Genomic DNA, 17778 nt, shown 5'->3' on the forward strand with positions numbered 1-17778 from the left:
GCAAAAAAAGATTTGGAGAAAAAATTAGAACCCGGAGAAAAGGCAGCCATCAACAATGCAACATGCAGGAAGTATTTTCACCGTGCCTCACAACTGATTGTAGGCATTCTCAGAACAACTACAATCCATTATAACCAAATGGAGCAAAGACAAAACTGTTGGCTATTACAAATAATGAAGTTCAAAATCTTAAAACTTAGCCCTTAATAGACAGCAATCGCAAAACTCAAAAGATTTGTGTAAATCCGCAAATCTTGACAGCTCTAAAAAACCCACAACCTGCAAGGCAAGCAAACCAAAAAATTTGTCAACAGCAATACACAGATATAATAAGTTTTTAACTCTACACTCTGCCAAACCAAAATCAAAATGTAAAGAGCCTCAAACAAGTTAATCACAATAAATTTATGAAACCATATGCACCTAACAGCTAAACTGCATAAATACAAGGAATTGCCACCAAAGTCCACTACTTTTCTTGCATCCCCACTTGACTGACTTAAGAAAAACACGGTACACATTTTTTCCCTTTTCTAAAAGGCGGCTCAATCGAGCTCCATTTCAGACTATTGAGAGGTATCAAATCAAAACACTCTTAGGCTCGAGGTAGTGATAAAGCATGTGCAAATCAAAGTTTATGACTGGTGGCATTGCAAATCAAAGCAGCACAGACAAGAGACAAATTAGCAAAAGAAAAAACAAGTGGTGCTGTCTTTAGTATAATGAAATTAGGATCTCTGTTCACAGCCACCGTCAACTTACATATCTAATGAGCAATAAACTTAATAATTATAAGTAAGCCACACTATTAGACATTTTTCATGGAAAGAATATATATAACCTGTCAAATAAGCAAATACTATCCGCCTTAGGATGGTATAGGATTTTGATTGGATAGGGATTGCATTGCTAATGTAGCCACTATAAAGTGTAGAGTTAAACACTTGTTGAACTTTCAAACACAGTAACAAAAATATGCATGAAAATAATCTCAAAAAAACAGAGATCTTAGCTAGATAATCAGTTATACTATTATTACCTCATATGTTGCTCGGATACATGAAAACCCTAACCCTAGATCCCTGTTTAGCCAAAAAAAAAGGAGAAAATTAATGGATACTACCCAAATCGATAACGAACAAGAGGGAGAAAGAGAATCTTTCGTTACCATGGATTTGGGTGGAAGATTAGACTTGAACTTAGCACGAACGACGCCACTGTTACCGTGAGGTCTAGATACTTTGCCCCAAATACAGCGATAATGGGTGCCATTCTTCTTCACATTGGCCTTGTATATGTAGGCCATGCGCTTCCCACAGTACCACGCAACCTCCTCCTTGGTGTTCACGCCCTCGATCTGTATCAGCGACGTGTTTGGGTACTGGTTCGACTTTGACCTAAAACCCAAACGAAGTTCAAATCACAACCTAAATGCCAGCTCGAACACTTCAAACTTCAAATACTAGGTCATTGAGAATTATATTCATAGTTACCTTTTGTAACCAAGTACGGTTCCTCGAACATACAATCTGTGAATCGTGAAGAGTTCAAGTGAGAAGAGTTGACATTAAAGTACGAAGAACCGAGGAAAACAAAATTGGGAAGGAAATCAGAAGAAACCACAAAGAAAAACAAGGGAAAATACGACCTCACGCGCTCTCCTTGACGACCCTTCACCATTATGGGGTTTGGTTTGTAGCTCCTGCACCTGGTCTGCGGAAGACGGAAACCCTAATTTGGAGAGGGAAAGCAAGCGTGGAGCGAATCGTGGTCCTATATATTTTAAGGTTATGATAGCCTGTGCATGGTTGTTACGCGATTACTGATGATCACCGATTTCTAGCCGTTAGATTGATCCACGTGGTTATATTAAGGAAAGGATGGGTAGGCTTCCTGTGATTTGATTTTTATGTGAAATCTGCTGACCGTAGCCCATGAATATAGGAAACATACACCCCCCTGAACTATTGATAATAAGCATCACATAGACCCCATTAACTTCCAAAATAACCATGTTCATCCCTAAACTTTCTTAATACAGTAAACACACCCCTACTCTCCTAAATCTGATCGTTAGCTTTTGTAAAATTCAATACATGTGTTTGACAGCACTCCGTGCTTGAAAAACTTTCTTCCTCCTAGTATGGCTACGGTGTTCCCTTATAAAAATAGAGAACCCGTTCAGCAGTTGCAAAGTCACGTAAAATTCTATGGGAGATCAGATTAGTTACCCAGTAGCTAAGGCATGCTTGTTTCAAGTGGTATATTTCATCCATTGTTCTTTACATAATTTGGTTGTTTAAGTCGATTGCTGATCATTTGAATGTATCTTGGATGATGCCGGTCATTATAACAAAAGGAATGCAGTAATCTCCCTGTTATCTGTGACATCTTCATTCTCTCAATTCTACGTCTGCAAGATTCAAAATAGGCAATATCATCTATCTTCTAATGCAAGCAAGAAAATGATAGAAATATTACATGATAGATGACAGGGAGTATACTTTACAAATTCCGAATCCAACTATCCAAGTTTAGAATCAGGTTGTTCCAAAGAAGCAATGTACTGAAACTGGTAAGTTAAGAGACCGGACTGTGGAAATAAGCATTAAGCAGTCACCAATGACATTAAATGAGAATGAAAAAAAGGATTAGCGAAGTCCTTTCAATATAATCAATAACAACATAACTCTTAACTGTGAGTTGACCAAAAATGATTTCTGATTGCATGTTATCAAGCTTTCTTTTCCCGGAATTTATCAAAAACAATCTGTCATGTTGCGTCACTCGCTTCCTGCTTCATAATCGTCTCCATATGAAACATAACTTCCTCAAAATGAACGGTTAGGAACTTTAAATTCAGTGTAATTCTCTAATAACGCATTTACAATCAGACGAATATCACTGAATAAGTGAAATAGTATCAGAGGTTTAGCAGAGTGCAGGCATGCAAACAAAGAAGAAAGGTTACACAGAATCATAGTGTACAAATGCTATTCTTGCCTACAAATGGTACAAGATCATCATAGGCCAGATAATCAAACACTGGCACAATGTGAAATGAAGCAGAAGCTGAAATACAACAAGTTGACTGCATACATTTCATGCAATTTTTTTAAGTTACGAATCCTCACCTGGTGTTTCTGCAATCACTGCTAAAGCAACTAATTCCGAAGCCGTAAACAATCTTCACAACCTCAGAAGACGATGCAATTAAACACCAGCAAATCTGAGCCTGTAGATGCTTTGTAACTTCTCTTCGCTTTATGTTTACCACATTGAAGGTACATAAACCTGTTCCTTCAGATTTTGTGTAGCGCTTTCGGTGGGAAACCCTCTCACTCCACCAATTGTCCACTGAGCTATAATGCCAGCGGAAACTGCAAACCGAAGCTGTCTCTCTAAGATATCTTGATCCTCAAACATCTCAGGGACAGTGGTAAGCTTTCTCATGATGGCAGCAACAATAGCATCACCCGAACCAGTCCTATCACAAGTGAAAGGGGTGATGAGCACATCTTCTGTTCCAACCACCGCGCCATCAAATGATGGAGTATAGTAATGAATTCTAAGTGTTCCATCCGTCACGAACAAAAATTTAAGTTTATCATGCCATAATGGGGAGATTTCCTTGGGGGCGTAATGATAATAATCTCGCCGCTGCTTGGTTTGCTCAAAATTTTCACAATAGTATTGCGGTCGGTAATTTCGTTTCCTCTCATAATGCTCTTCATCTAGGAGAAATTCTAGCTCTTGCCTTGATACCTCTATTATATCTGCTACATTCACGGCCCTCTTGATCAATTCCCTTGTCTCATCACGTGATCTCCACAAAGGTAATGGCAAATTCAAATCGAAAAATATGAGCCCACCAAACTTTTTAGAGATCTCAATTGCTCTAAAAAGGGTCTTTTGCATTGAAGGGGATGTTAGTATTTCTGAGTTGAAGTGGAACATTCTTGCCTGCACATGTATTTCGATGAAACATTCAAAAAAAAATATATAGAATCCATCAAATTACATTATCAGTCTAAAAGATGTTTTTCACAATTTTCACTCATCCACCACCTATAGCAATAATCTACAACAATCCAGATCTTATGCAGAGAAATTGACATTGCAAGTGAATAAAACGACATCTCAAAAAAACTTCTTGCCTTTTGAAGTAGACGCAGAGCATGATGTCAAATTCAATTAGCATTAACGAATAAACAACCATACTCGGATTCTTTACATTTCTAACTATTTCATATGTGCATAAATGGAGCATTTTGATCATATACCAAAAGTAAATAGTGCTTGGAATCGGACTAATTACTGTTAAATCTTACACAAATCACATTGAAGATAACAACTTTATACAAGCAATCCTTTTTGATTTCATTTTTAATGCTTCTTAAAAATACATTAGCGGCAAACTGGGTTTACCTCTTTGAGCACCGAAAGATTCAATTCAGAGCTGATTAAGGAATCCTCTGCAGCCTCCTTGACAGTCTCCATCCTCATCTTCCGGTCCTCGAACTTCACTTTCATGAAACTACACGCAGTTTTCACATTCTCATCGAACATCACCGCCCGAGTCTGCACTTTCTCTTTGTTCATCGTAAGCACCAATTCTTTTCCAAAATCATCGTCCCCAACCTTCCCCATGAATGCAGCCCTCCCGCCCAGCCGCACGTGCGATATCGCCACATTCGACGCCGGTCCACCGGGGGCACGCACGAACTCCGGCGGGTCCCACTGCGACTGCTTCCAAGAGGAGTAAATGTCTGGGTGCCTCTGGATGTCGTGAACCCGCACCGTGGGCACAAACTCCTTCTGTGCTGCTCCGAAGCAGCAGATTAAAGGAGGATAATCGTATTGAGAATCCATGCCGTCGTCGTAATCCTCTATATCTATCTCATCATCAGTTCGCTCTGTTTTTGGCGATTCCAATTCGACTTCAATTGTGCCGTTTTGCGGTTTGGGTTTTCTAGAGCGCTTCGTTTCTTTCTTTGGGGCTGAAGTGGTGGTCGTTGTTGATGTGGATTTCTTCTTTCTGCCACGGCGAGCGGGTTTTGGAGACTCAATGGCTCCATCGGTATATCCATTAATGGACGCCTTCAGTGGATTTAGAGTATAATGTAATGTTCGATTGGGATTTAGAGGTTTTGGAGCTTGAGGTATCGTTGCAGAGCTAGGGTTTAAGTGCAATGAGCGGAAGCATACAAGGAATGAGGCCATGACTTTGGTCGTTGGCCTCGCTATCTCTGTCTGCAACTTTATCGGGTCATGAAATACTTGCTAAACGAATCGGGTCGTTTTATCCAGTGCTCCTGTTGAAATCAACGGCTATAAATCGGTTGCGTAAGCAAGACTGTTTTTGTACCTTTAGATGAAAAGCTCTTCCAATCTCTCTCCCGTATTTTCGATTTTCGTGAAGAAGAAAAACGGGGAAAAAAACACGCATATACATCCTCCCTCCGGCATCTTCGTTTTCCGATTTTGAAATTGGGCCAAGAGTTCCGACCTAATCAATTGGGGACGGGACTTTTCTAAAATCCCTTCGAAGTTCGCTTGCCGTTGGAGGTTAGATTCGTGAGCTGGTTTTCTTTTCGTCTTTTATGTTATTTCGAATGGCAATCAATTGATTCAATTGGCTTCGATTTGCCTCGACTGTAAATTGTGTTGAAGATTGTTGTTGAGATCCATAGATTTGATTTTTCCAATAGTCTTTGATGTTAAATAGCTTCCTCAAAATGTTGAGATATCAACTTTACTGATCGATTGAATGTTCGTGCTAATTTTGTGTTCTTGTATTTTCTTGTTTCATCATTCGTAGTTTTTTTGATAATTCTTTTGGCGAATTCGTTTGGTTTTCGAGTATTCTGTACTGTGCTTATCTTGACTTTTGCATGAACTTGGTTCATTATTGATTATTGATTTGATTTGGTGTTTGAACCCTAACTCAAAGTTGGAATTCTCAATTGCATGCTCATATTCAGGTTGCATGTCTTTACTTTTTCTTGTTATTGAACTTACATTGTATGACACCATTGAGCAGAAAAAAAAGGCATTTGATGTGTTCTCTTTCTTTTTCTTTATCATGGAAGAATGTTTGGAGAAAACTAGACATATAAACTAATTGTTGTGTTCAAACTTCAAACAAAAGGAATGTGTTTATTGGGAAAGTGAATATTGATTTGCTGCATTGGGGAAATGGGAGGATGATGATGCTGAATGTGTGTTCTATTTGTTCTTAGTTTCGTATCTAATGGCAACAATAGAGAAAACATCAAAGAAACAAAGGTTTTCCCTTGTGACGTAGCGGGTGGCCAACCGGCAGTGTATTAGATTAGCAAACTTAGATGGAGTCCCTAAAAGAAACAAATCATAAAGAATATCAATATAACATAACATGTGCATGATATATTCGTTTATAGAGTTACTAGCATTGAAGCAACTTGATTTTATCTCCTTGTTGTGTTCTTTTCTTGATAGCAGTGTTGCTTTAATTTCTTTTGTGCCTTGTGGATACCCTTTGGTGAAGTTACCCTGTTAAGTTTTTGATCACCATATCTCTAACAATGCTACGCAATCATTCTTTAATGCGAAACATGAAAGTGGGTAAATAATAGTTTTAAGTAAATGGGGCATGAGGAGCTTGTATGATCATGCTGTCCTACAATAAGGATGCAGTCTTATGGTTATGGCGACGCAGCCTTGGGGTTTGATAATCTTAATTTGTATGATGGGAACATGTCCTATCGGACCTTAGTTTTTGATGTCCAGGAGGTTCCATCTTTGCAGAAAATGGGTTTCTGGACTTTGCTAGAAGGGCTTCTGCTTTTTGCAAATGCACTGGCTATTCTGAATGAGGACCGATTCCTTGCTCGAAGAGGGTGGACGTTGGCTGAGCTTCCAGGAGGTAGAAGAAATTCACTCAAGGGACAGATGATTGGACTCATACATGCATGCCAATACATGAGACTCCCACTTATGATATTGAATATCATCATAATTGTTGTCAAGCTGTTCTCTGGTTAGAATTGCTGTTTGTGTTAGAAATGACCAATATCACTACTTCACTAGAATGATTTATAGAAGCAGGGGGCATGCTCTTTTAGTCTCACTGATGGTGTTCAATGACATTAACAATTACAGTGAGCATAGAGTGATAAAAGGAACTGGAAACTTGATTAGAAACAAGAAAAACTGTATTGTAGTACAGGTACTAGAGAAAGCACAATAAACCAAAACCACATGATGAGGTTTTTACACGTTACTCGACTGGAATCATGACTTCATTGGTCCTAAGAGGAGGCAAAGTCCATGGAGGATTATACCTACCCAACTGAAACTCCCCAATTACCTTATACCCATCTCTCTCCAAGCACCTTTTCAGCTTCTCCGCCTTCTCCTCCACAACCTTATCACTAGCCACTCCTCCAAACTTCACTACCGCATACTTCCTCTCCCCCTCCTCCCTTATCACCACCCTCTCATCCACCGGCTTTGGCGCCTCCTCTGCCTTCTTATACTTCGCCGGCAACACAAACTGCATTGTCACCGTCTTATTCTCATCTGCCTTGGTCACGACAGGAGCTGTCATGTCAATTTTCTCACCATTGGCGTACTCCTTCGTTATTACTGGCGCAGTCATGGCTATCTTTTCAGGCTTGGCGTTCTGAGGATTCCCAAGAGCACCTATGTAGTTTGCCAAAATCATGAAGCCACCGTCTTTCTTTCCGTCAAATTGTGAAGGATCATATGTGACTTCAGCTATCACAGACGGCTCATACTTGCGGATTTCGTAGTCTGATGTTGATTGAATCACATCATATTTCGGGGTTTCCACTGTGATCTTCCCCAAAATCAAACCCATATCGAAGACGGTTTGCTGATGATTTGCGAAGTGGGAGTTTGGTTATTTACATCAAATGGTGGACATGAGTGAGCCTTATAAGCAGACAGGGTCGGTGAAACTTGGAGAGGGGGTCTACAAATGAGAGATCGAGTGGTGGGGAATTCGGTCTGCATTTGTGGACTTCGTTTGTCCACGAGAGACATATCGTTGGGCCATTGGGTTGCCTTACTGGGCCTGGCTTTGAAGACAAATCGAGGGCGCGAGGATATTGGGGCTGGGTTTACTAAATGGGCTCACGTTGTTGATTTCGGCCCAACGTCTTCGACGAATCCGGAATTAGATCATCCTTCACGGAGCCTCTAGGGTTAGCGCAAATCATATAATGCCCTAACCCCTGACGAGCGAGGAGAGGCGTATGCCGTTATTGCAGCTTCTCTTTGCTTCTAATCTCTCAAGGGCATCTGTCTTGTGTTTCTCGTACATTTCAATTTATGGCTTTTCTGAATTTTGGTTTTTAGATTTTGAGGATGAGCATCAATGATGAATTCTCACAATCGTTATCCTTGCGCTTTGATTTACAGTGAAGATAATCATGGGGACTGTAATTTCTGAGATGCTTCTATATCTTCAGTTTCCATATTTTTATTTTGCATTTTTTCTGTCATCGTTAAAATTCTCTCTCTGTTTTTTGTTTATGGGATCTATGATGCGACTGATATATATATATACGGCGTTGTCTTTCTGTAAATTCCTACGAGGAATTGAAGATAATTGTAACATTCTGAGATCTCATTAGCTATTTAATAACTGTTTTACTCCATATTTTCTATTGCTCTTCTTGTTCAATTCAAACAAGTGCTTATGTTGCTCAAGTCATGTAGTGTAGGTGCTTGGGGTAATGGCTATCCTGTTACTAATGCTTCATTGTCGAGGGGTGATATCAGTGACTAAATGTGGTTTTAGGTGACATTTAATCTTTGATTTGTTCAGTTATGATTCATAAAGGCAGGGGGCATGCTCTTAGTCTCAGTGATTGGTGTTCAATGACATTAACAATTGCAGAGAGTATACAATGAAAGAAGGAACTGGAAACTTGACAAGAAACAACAACACTTTATTGTAGTACAGGTATTAGAGAAAGCACAATAAACCAAATGCATGTGATGAGGTTTTCACACGTTACTCGACTGGAATCATGACTTCATTAGTCCTAAGAAAAGGCAAAGTCCTCCATGGAGGATTATACCTAGCCAGCTGAAACTCCCCGATCACCTTATACCCATCTCTCTCCAACCATTTTTTCAGCTTCTCCACCTTCTCCTCGACAACCTTTTCACTGGTCACTCCTCCAAACCTCACCACCGCATACTTCCTCTCCCCCTCCTCCCTTATCACCACCCTCTCATCCACCGGCTTTGGCGCCTCCTCTGCCTTCTTAAAATTCGCCGGCAACAAAAACTGCATTGTCACAATCTTCTTGTCATCTGCCTTGGTCACAACAGGAGCTGTCATGGCAATTTTCTCACCGCTAGAGGAGTCCTTTGTGATTACTGGCGCTGTCATGGCTATCTTTTCAGGGTTGGTGTTCTGAGGATTTCCAAAGACACCTATGTAGTTTGCCAAAACCATGAAGCCACCATCTTTCTTTCCGTCAAATTGTGATCCATCATATGTGACTTCAGCTATCACAGAAGGCGCGTAGCCGCGTACTTGCGGATTTCGTAATCTGTGGTTGATTGATTAATCACGTCATATTTTGGGGTTTCCACTAGGATCTTTCCCAAAATCAAACCCATATGGAAGACCTCGTATATACGATTTACTGATGATTTTGCGAAAGAGGGTGTTTGCTTCTTTACATCAAATGGCAGACATGAGCGAGCTATATAAGCAAACAGAGTCGGTGAAATTTGGATCAGGATGGTTCCTTGTTTTCTGACTTTTCTCCAATCGTTGAAAACTTGGAGAGGGGGTTTACAAATGCGAGATCGATCGAGCGGTAGGAATTCGGTGATGCATTTGTGGACTTCGTTTGTCCACGCTCCACGGGAGACAAATCGTTGAGCCATTGGGTAGCTTTACTGTGCCCGACTTTGAAGACAAAATCCGCATGACGGCTCGAGGATATTGAGGCTGGTGAAGCTATTTGCACAAATATTTGAACTTAATGCATGCACATTTTTTAAAATATTTAGATTTATGAAATTATTCTTCCATCAAATTATCTTAAAACATGTTTAAATTTTGCACTTATATATATATATAGATTTTTTTTCTCGATACAATTAAATTGCAGGAAAATAAAGACTGCGGTGACTTGAGATGGTCATCCGGCCACGAGGAGATGGCGTTGATGATTCAATCATCTGGTCAATCATTTCCTTTCCTCCACATATAAGTATATAACGATGATCTCACAAGCTTGCGCTATAAGTTGATTCCAGTGTCTCTCTTGAAGACAACCGTGTGTTGTTGTGGCCACCTCTTGACATACTCATCAATGGGCAAATCTTGGAGAGCAGACGCATCAAATGCTATGAATTGGTTAACTTAAAATGGGCATTGCTGGTTATGATTAGTGTATATGTGCTTTGATGCAATTTGTCTATGTGATAGGGTCCTTTGTCTCTATTGTTCTCTTTTCAATGTAAATTGAAACTTCCGCATCTTAGCATAACTTTTGCAATCTATATATGTGAGGACAAAGCCAATTGAAACTTCTGCATCTTAGCATAACTTTTGCAGCAGTAAATAAAAAATGTCATTTCAAAACAGGCACAAAACAGAGCAAGATCAATTATTAGCTATAAAAAATAGAATCCAATTATACTAATATGTGAACAAGGATTAGAAAACCGATCACTTTCAACTCAAGCCAAAAATGCATTGAGCAATATCCAGTGGGATTGAACATCCTCAAAATGAAAAACATAGCCTATGAATAACCGTACATCAAAATAATAATGTCCAGCAGGATTCAACCTCCTTAAAATAATTGAACAGCATAGGCCATGAAGCTACTGCGTCTTACCTACAAACATACAAAAACATAGTTAATCAAAACAGGTTGAGAACCTCTGTACATTAAAAACAGAGAAAACATATACAACAATATAGTAATGCATAGGTTTACCCATAATTAAAGGACAATTCCTTTTGTCATGTGATTGCCCTGCTAATCCACAACCATTACAACGCCTTTTGGGGTTCTTAGTGGCAATTTCTTTGCCTCCTTTTAGCCTCTTTCCGCAACCTTTTGCTCTAACTTTTTCTGGCTCATTGTAAATTTGCTTTGATAGAGACAAACTAGGTGTAGAAGACTGTCCTCCATCATTTAGTGTCATTGACTTGATATTGCATTCGAGTGAATCGAACGTTTCAGATGTGAGGCTATATATTTCTTCATTGATCAAAGCGGCCTCAATAATATTCGACGCTTGTCTACGCAAGGCATTATGCTTCAGTATTATGTTTCCATCACAATTATCCTTCCCATCAGCACCTCCAACAGTTAACGATTTTGCAGCTTTGGTCCATCTACGCAGAACATAAATATCATACAGTGGTTGATGTAGAAGTTGTTTGCTGAAAGCTGAAAAAATGTGACGACATATAATTCCATAGGACTCAAATTTCCTACAGCTGCAACTCATATAATTCAGTGACTTGTCCTCAATTAATTTTCTAGCACTTTTCTGATTCCCTTCAACACGCTGAACAATGTAGAACTTCAAGTTTCCAGACTCATGCTCAAATGTCGCTATATAAGCCATGCTTTGGAATAACTCCTCTTGAACTTTGTAAAACATTGTTTGTGTGTAAAACATTGTTTGTTTCGATTAGTAGTCCACATTCGAGTACTAAATCCGGCCTCCCTTGCATATTCATTGTAAAATTTTTGGGCTTCATCCAATGATTCAAATTCTTGCCCAATTTTTGGAATTTTTTCAGCCCTTACTTGAGGAATAAAAGATAAATCATTGGAAGAAGAAGAGCTGACATCCATTTGAAAAACAATCTGCATAAAATTTCATTCAGAGGTCTAAAAAATTGTCCTACATCTGCTACTATTGAGGTGAATAAAGCACAATAGTTCAAACCATATAGTTAAATTCAAAATAAAAGGAACACTAAACAAAGCACATACAAAATAAATAAGGTAAAGCTTTGTGGGAGAGGAAGATGACGGACAACTCATACAACAAACAAAAGAGAACTTCACTAAACAAATAAGACAACAAATAAATCTTCGGAAAACAAACCTAATCGTGAGGAAGAAAGCGTTTCTGTCTATCGAAATGTTCAAAGACCCAAGCGAGACGGAAGCAGTTTCGTCGTGGAATCTGTGGGAGGCGGAGCTGCCAAAGTCACAAAGCTCTGTCTTCTGTCGAGATGTGTGTGGGAGACATAAGAAAAATGAGATTTTTTGGGCTTTTGAGTTTTTATTAAAACTGAAAATTCCAACCGTTAGATTGATCTAACGGTTGGTGTTGGAAGCCCGCACAATTTGTCAAATACGCAGACGCGCATATGAGAAGGACTATATATATATAATGTTGAGGATGGAATTACAATACAAAGGAAAAAGAAAAAAAAAACATCATTCAATTAGAATTAACGAAACAAACTCACTCATCTTGACCACAAAACTCATCATCATCGAAACAGAAAAGGCAAATAAGAAAACAGAGTTGGAGAACTGAAATTAAAATCAGTAATTACGTGGAACGGAACGTGGTGAATCTAAGGAAAGACAAGAATGAGATGGACAATGGTGGAGTCGGTGGGAAAGAGCACGATAGAGATGGTGGAATTAATATGTTTGAAAGGGTAATTTGGGAACCCCAATGTGTGTATTAAAAAAATTTAAGGTGGGTTAAGCGTGTGCGATGAGTTCAAACATGTGTGCAAATAGCAACTCCATATTGAGGCTGGGTTTATTAAATGGGCTCGAGTTGTTGATTTCATTATCGGCCCAATTTTTTGTTGGATCGCCTTTATGGGCCTAACTTTTTAAGACAAAGTCCACACGAGGATATTGAGGCTGGGCCGGCTAGCAGGCTGCGTTTACTAAATGGGCTCAAGTTGTTGATTTCCTTATCGGCCCAAAGCCCATCGTCAAAATTAGATCATCCCTTACGGGAAGGAGCCTTTAGGGTTAGCGCAAAGCATATAATGCCCTAGACCCTAACCAGCGAGGAGAGGCGTAGACAACGTTACTGCGGCCTCTCTTTGCTTCTGGGATCTCTTACCAATCTCTCGAAGGCATCTGTCTTGTGTTTCTCGTACATTTCAATTTATGACTTTCTGAATTTTGGTTTTTAGATTTCGAAGATGAGCATCGGTGATGAATTCTCACAATCGTTATCCTTGCACTTTGATTGATAGTGAAGATAATCATGGGGACTGTAATTTCTGAGATGCTTCTATATCGTTAGTTTCCATATTTTCATTTTGCATTTTTTCTGTCATTTTTTATCTCCGTTAAAATTCTGCTTTTTTTTTGTTTGTTTGTTTATGGGATCTATGACGCGACTGATATATATACTGCGTTATCTTTCTGTAAATTCCTACGAGGAATTGAAGATAATTGTAACATTCTGAGATCTTATTAGCTATTTAATTACTGTTTTAGTCTATCTTTTATATGTTTTTCTTATTTCTTCTTGTTAAATTCAAACAAGTACTTATGTTGCTTAGGTAATGCAGTGTAGGTACTTTGAGTAATGGCTATCCTGTTACTAATGCTTCATTGTCGAGAGATGATATCGGTGTCTAAATGTGGTTTTATGTGACATTTAATCTTTGATTTGTTCAGTATGGATTCTGCTCTAGTTTTACCCTTGTGTTATTGTTCATAGATATCATTGCTTGATTCACATTTTTTACTTTTACTTTGAGTTTATCACCTTTTCTTGTTCAAGCTTTTGACATGAGCAAGTTTTTGGGAATATTTTCGTGAAAACATACCATCCTTGTGGTCGAATGAAATATTGAAGAACAAATGTTTCTGTTCCATTGATGGTAGTTTTCTTTTCAACAAATTAAAGTTCTGGTGCAGATTGTGTCTGTCTTGTGTTTGTCTTCTTTTTTTCTTTTTTTTTCTTGTTCATAACTGTCAATTAGGATATTATAGGGGAATAAAAGGATAGTTTTGTAGCTTGTATTTCTATGGCTGAAAATAGTACAGTTAATTGTTTTTATACTAGAATTTATCGTCCAATCAACTCTAATGTCAAGCCTAGTATCATTATACCTACATCAAGTAGAGTAATTCTGAGTTAGGAAACTAATCATTTCTAGTACCCCTCAAGCTCTATACAAATGTCCAAGTTTGAAGATTGAATGAAAAGTCGAGTCCAGGTGATTGCCTGATTGGTCCGATGTATGTTTGGTTTGCCATGTTTTCTGTTTATTTTTTTGTCCTCTCCTAGTATAAAGGCCTTGATTGTATTACTTAGAAACATTAAACTAGGTATGAAGTTCCCCATCTTGTTGTCCTTACTCTAACGATTGTGATCTTTTTATTTTAGACTTTCACATGAGCACGTGTTTGTTGACATTGGATCAATGATGTACATTCAAAACTGCGTTATCTATCTGAAATTTCCTCAATGGAATTGTAGACTATCACAATGTTCTGAGATCCAATACGTCCTATTCTGCATGTCTTTCGAAAATTTCTTATTTTTGGGTTAATATGCTTTTTGGCTCATGAGATTACACAGCATCTGTTCTTTGTGTGGTTTTGGATAGGAATGAATTCCAAATTCTTGTAGAATTGTTCCTGGTAAGGCTTGATGATATGGATGATGATTTAGGTGGAAGCTTACTACCTTGTGGTCCATTTCTGTTGCTGCTACAGTTGCAAGAAGCAGTCCCCCCCACCCCCTCGCTTGATCAACAGATGTTATTTGGAAAATGCTGCGACATGTTCTAGTCGATAGCAACAATGTTGATGGGTTGGAATTTGTATACTACTTGAATTAAATCTCTGAATTTTACATTTGCTGAATCAACTCATTGGAAAAACCTTGAATGATTATTCTGGCCCCCCCCCCCCCCCCCCCCCCTTCTGAGAATTTATCTTAGTAGTTTACTTTAACTCCTGCGAAAATGGGCCTCTACTTGACTTGGTAGAGGCCCATAAAGACAGCCCAAAATCCAGGGGATGGAAACTGGGTTTGAACTAACTAATTAACGATACCCATGAATGATGCTGTTGACGTTTGAATAAAGGACATTGAACTTTTGCTAAACGCTGCAAAATTAACTTTAAACTCCTCTAGAAATAAAACCTCAGAATTAAATTTACGAACTAGGGCCCAGGCCATTTAAAGTTGGAACTGGACATACTTTGAATGCACTACAATAGGAATGAATTTGAATTTCCGATGTGGGAGGGTTTGTTCTTTGCCAGCTATATGTTTTTCTGGAAACGAAATTTCCTTATAAGACAAAAAATAATTAGTATTGTGCAGCTTTTATTGATTAAAAAAATGCAAATAATCAGTGAATGACAAAGGTTTATTAGTCCAATCCAGCTGTTATTCTAAATTTAAATTTCAAAATAGATCAATCTGGACCGTCTAATTCCTAATTCCCACACCTTCCCAAACAAATCACAACTCATCTCACTCGGAATTACCCAATCCCAAAAATCCGACCGTTGGAACCAATTTTTTATAAGAGAACCACCACCTCTGCGACCTGTCCCCACAACGCTCTCTCATTTGTCTCTCACAATCTCTCTTTCTTTCGTTTCGATTTCAAAATCCGAAAATGCGTGAAATCCTTCATATTCAAGGAGGCCAGTGTGGGAACCAGATCGGTTCCAAATTCTGGGAGGTAGTGTGTGCGGAGCACGGGATTGATCCCACCGGGAGGTACCATGGAGACACAGATCTTCAACTTGAGAGGCTCAATGTGTATTACAATGAAGCCAGCAATGGAAGGTTTGTACCCAGGGCTGTTCTTATGGATCTTGAACCTGGCACCATGGACAGCATCAGGACTGGTCCTTACGGGCAGATTTTCAGGCCTGATAACTTTGTCTTCGGCCAATCAGGCGCCGGAAACAACTGGGCGAAAGGGCATTACACTGAAGGTGCGGAGTTGATCGATGCCGTGCTCGATGTTGTTCGTAAAGAAGCCGAGAATTGTGATTGTTTGCAAGGTCTGTTCTTGAAACCCTATAATTCTTTGATTTACAATTTTTGTGTCTTTTCTCGGGATATGTTGCTTATAGTGGTCTGCTGTTCCCGATTTTTAGGGTTTCAGGTGTGTCATTCCTTGGGTGGAGGAACGGGATCGGGAATGGGAACCCTCTTGATATCGAAGATCAGAGAGGAATACCCAGATAGAATGATGCTTACATTCTCGGTCTTCCCTTCTCCAAAGGTCTCTGATACCGTGGTGGAGCCTTACAACGCCACTCTCTCTGTCCATCAGCTTGTTGAAAATGCAGATGAGTGTATGGTCCTTGACAATGAGGCACTCTATGACATTTGCTTCCGCACCTTGAAACTCACCACTCCAAGCTGTAAGATCCTAGATCCAAGCCATCCTAAATTGTTGTTTTGTCCAATGTAGGAACCGTCTGATTATTAACCATTGTTGTTTTGTAATCTTGTTTGAGCAGTTGGAGATTTGAACCATCTTATTTCTGCTACAATGTCTGGTGTCACATGCTGCTTGAGATTTCCTGGTCAGCTCAACTCAGATCTCCGAAAGCTCGCGGTTAATCTAATCCCCTTCCCCAGGCTTCACTTTTTCATGGTGGGTTTTGCTCCTCTCACTTCCCGTGGCTCGCAGCAGTACAGAGCGTTGACAGTGCCAGAGCTCACTCAGCAAATGTGGGATGCCAAGAACATGATGTGCGCAGCTGACCCGCGTCACGGTCGTTACTTGACTGCCTCGGCCATGTTCAGGGGCAAAATGAGCACCAAGGAAGTGGATGAGCAGATACTCAGTGTTCAAAACAAGAACTCATCCTACTTTGTGGAATGGATTCCCAATAATGTTAAGTCCACTGTCTGTGATATTCCTCCAACGGGCCTGAAGATGGCTTCTACCTTCATTGGAAACTCAACATCAATTCAGGAAATGTTCAGGCGTGTGAGTGAGCAGTTTACTGCCATGTTCAGGAGGAAGGCTTTCTTGCATTGGTATACAGGAGAAGGTATGGATGAGATGGAATTCACAGAGGCAGAAAGCAACATGAATGATCTTGTTTCAGAGTACCAGCAATACCAAGATGCCACAGCTGATGAAGAGGAGTATGAGGATGAAGAGGAGGAACTCCAAGACATGTGATGTTGTCCATGAGAGTTGGACGTAACAGTGCTACAACTTCTGGTTGCCAGTCTCTTGCAAGACTTAATTTCATTAGATGCTGGTTTGGGGCAACGAAAAAACAAATAGCTTTAGATATATAAAATCTAGCATCTTTCTCCTTCCCCCTTTAAATTTCGATCTGCAGAGCTGCTCTTATTGTTTTCCCTCCATTGTATTACAGTTTGTACAAGTTGTGAGCTGAGCAAGCAGTTAATGAATTATCTGTCTTTTCCGCTGGAGTAATGATTTGTACAGTCTAATCTCCAAACTGACCAGCAGTGTAATGGGTATATGAGATCAATTTCCATACTGTTTGGCTATATCCCACATTTCACCCAACAAAATTCAGTAACTGGACAACAGGAGAGTTTGAATATCGTTAGTGCTCTCTCATCTCATTGAAGAAGCCACCAATAAGATGTTAATTTATTAAATCTTTGCAAATCTTAGGAAGGCTTTTGTTCCTATGACATACTTCATTTATCAGAAAATTAGACAACTCACTGCACCTAGCATAAATGCAGAGTTTTTTAAACAGTCACCAAATAGGATTTACAACTGGAAAATGAAGCAACACAGCTTCTTGACAATTCAAA

At 39.4% G+C, this 17778-nt stretch overlaps 5 protein-coding genes, 1 long non-coding RNA gene, 5 other non-coding genes and 1 pseudogene across 11 annotated transcripts; 8 read left to right on the top strand and 4 right to left on the bottom strand.

Annotated features, from left to right (window-relative positions):
- Positions 1-45: 45 nt before the first annotated feature.
- LOC119990852 (60S ribosomal protein L35a-1-like) lies at positions 46-1773 on the bottom strand. Its single transcript, XM_038836983.1, has 5 exons — positions 1649-1773; positions 1494-1529; positions 1169-1397; positions 1040-1082; positions 46-279 (listed from the first exon to the last, which is right to left on the bottom strand). The coding sequence occupies exons 1-4, from the start codon at positions 1678-1680 to the stop codon at positions 1041-1043; spliced, it is 339 nt and encodes a 112-aa protein (XP_038692911.1). The 5' UTR covers positions 1681-1773; the 3' UTR covers positions 46-279; position 1040.
- A 1086-nt stretch (positions 1774-2859) lies between these two features.
- Positions 2860-5341, bottom strand: LOC119990825 (fructokinase-like 1, chloroplastic). Its single transcript, XM_038836952.1, has 2 exons — positions 4429-5341; positions 2860-3963 (listed from the first exon to the last, which is right to left on the bottom strand). The coding sequence occupies exons 1-2, from the start codon at positions 5221-5223 to the stop codon at positions 3271-3273; spliced, it is 1488 nt and encodes a 495-aa protein (XP_038692880.1). The 5' UTR covers positions 5224-5341; the 3' UTR covers positions 2860-3270.
- A 57-nt stretch (positions 5342-5398) lies between these two features.
- On the top strand, positions 5399-7111 carry LOC119990863 (protein transport protein yos1-like). Its single transcript, XM_038836994.1, has 2 exons — positions 5399-5568; positions 6790-7111. Exon 2 carries the CDS (start codon positions 6793-6795, stop codon positions 7024-7026), a length of 234 nt encoding a protein of 77 aa, XP_038692922.1. The 5' UTR covers positions 5399-5568; positions 6790-6792; the 3' UTR covers positions 7027-7111.
- Positions 7112-7157: 46 nt separating this feature from the next.
- Positions 7158-8745, bottom strand: LOC119990843 (heme-binding-like protein At3g10130, chloroplastic). Its single transcript, XM_038836972.1, has one exon. The coding sequence runs from the start codon at positions 7862-7864 to the stop codon at positions 7262-7264; it is 603 nt and encodes a 200-aa protein (XP_038692900.1). The 5' UTR covers positions 7865-8745; the 3' UTR covers positions 7158-7261.
- On the top strand, positions 8375-8465 carry LOC119995757. The gene has a single exon (XR_005467716.1). It is a non-coding gene; the product is annotated as a small nucleolar RNA snoR26 (small nucleolar RNA).
- Positions 8541-8639, top strand: LOC119995760. Its single transcript, XR_005467719.1, has one exon. It is a non-coding gene; the product is annotated as a small nucleolar RNA snoR27 (small nucleolar RNA).
- A 174-nt stretch (positions 8746-8919) lies between the features above and the next one.
- On the bottom strand, positions 8920-10045 carry LOC119990834 (annotated as a pseudogene).
- Positions 10046-12998: 2953 nt separating this feature from the next.
- Positions 12999-14891, top strand: LOC119987130. The gene is made up of 2 exons (XR_005465379.1): positions 12999-13279; positions 14603-14891. It is a non-coding gene; the product is annotated as an uncharacterized LOC119987130 (long non-coding RNA).
- LOC119995756 lies at positions 13182-13272 on the top strand. Its single transcript, XR_005467715.1, has one exon. It is a non-coding gene; the product is annotated as a small nucleolar RNA snoR26 (small nucleolar RNA).
- LOC119995759 lies at positions 13364-13458 on the top strand. Its single transcript, XR_005467718.1, has one exon. It is a non-coding gene; the product is annotated as a small nucleolar RNA snoR27 (small nucleolar RNA).
- Positions 14408-14498, top strand: LOC119995758. The gene has a single exon (XR_005467717.1). It is a non-coding gene; the product is annotated as a small nucleolar RNA snoR27 (small nucleolar RNA).
- Positions 14892-15510: 619 nt separating the features above from the next.
- LOC119993964 (tubulin beta-2 chain-like) lies at positions 15511-17425 on the top strand. The gene is made up of 3 exons (XM_038841192.1): positions 15511-16022; positions 16119-16388; positions 16488-17425. Exons 1-3 carry the CDS (start codon positions 15629-15631, stop codon positions 17159-17161), a joined length of 1338 nt encoding a protein of 445 aa, XP_038697120.1. The 5' UTR covers positions 15511-15628; the 3' UTR covers positions 17162-17425.
- The last annotated feature ends 353 nt before the right edge of the window (positions 17426-17778 follow it).

This window comes from Tripterygium wilfordii, chromosome 3 (assembly GCF_013401445.1).
Source record: "Tripterygium wilfordii isolate XIE 37 chromosome 3, ASM1340144v1, whole genome shotgun sequence".
NCBI classification, from domain to species: Eukaryota; Viridiplantae; Streptophyta; class Magnoliopsida; order Celastrales; family Celastraceae; genus Tripterygium; species Tripterygium wilfordii.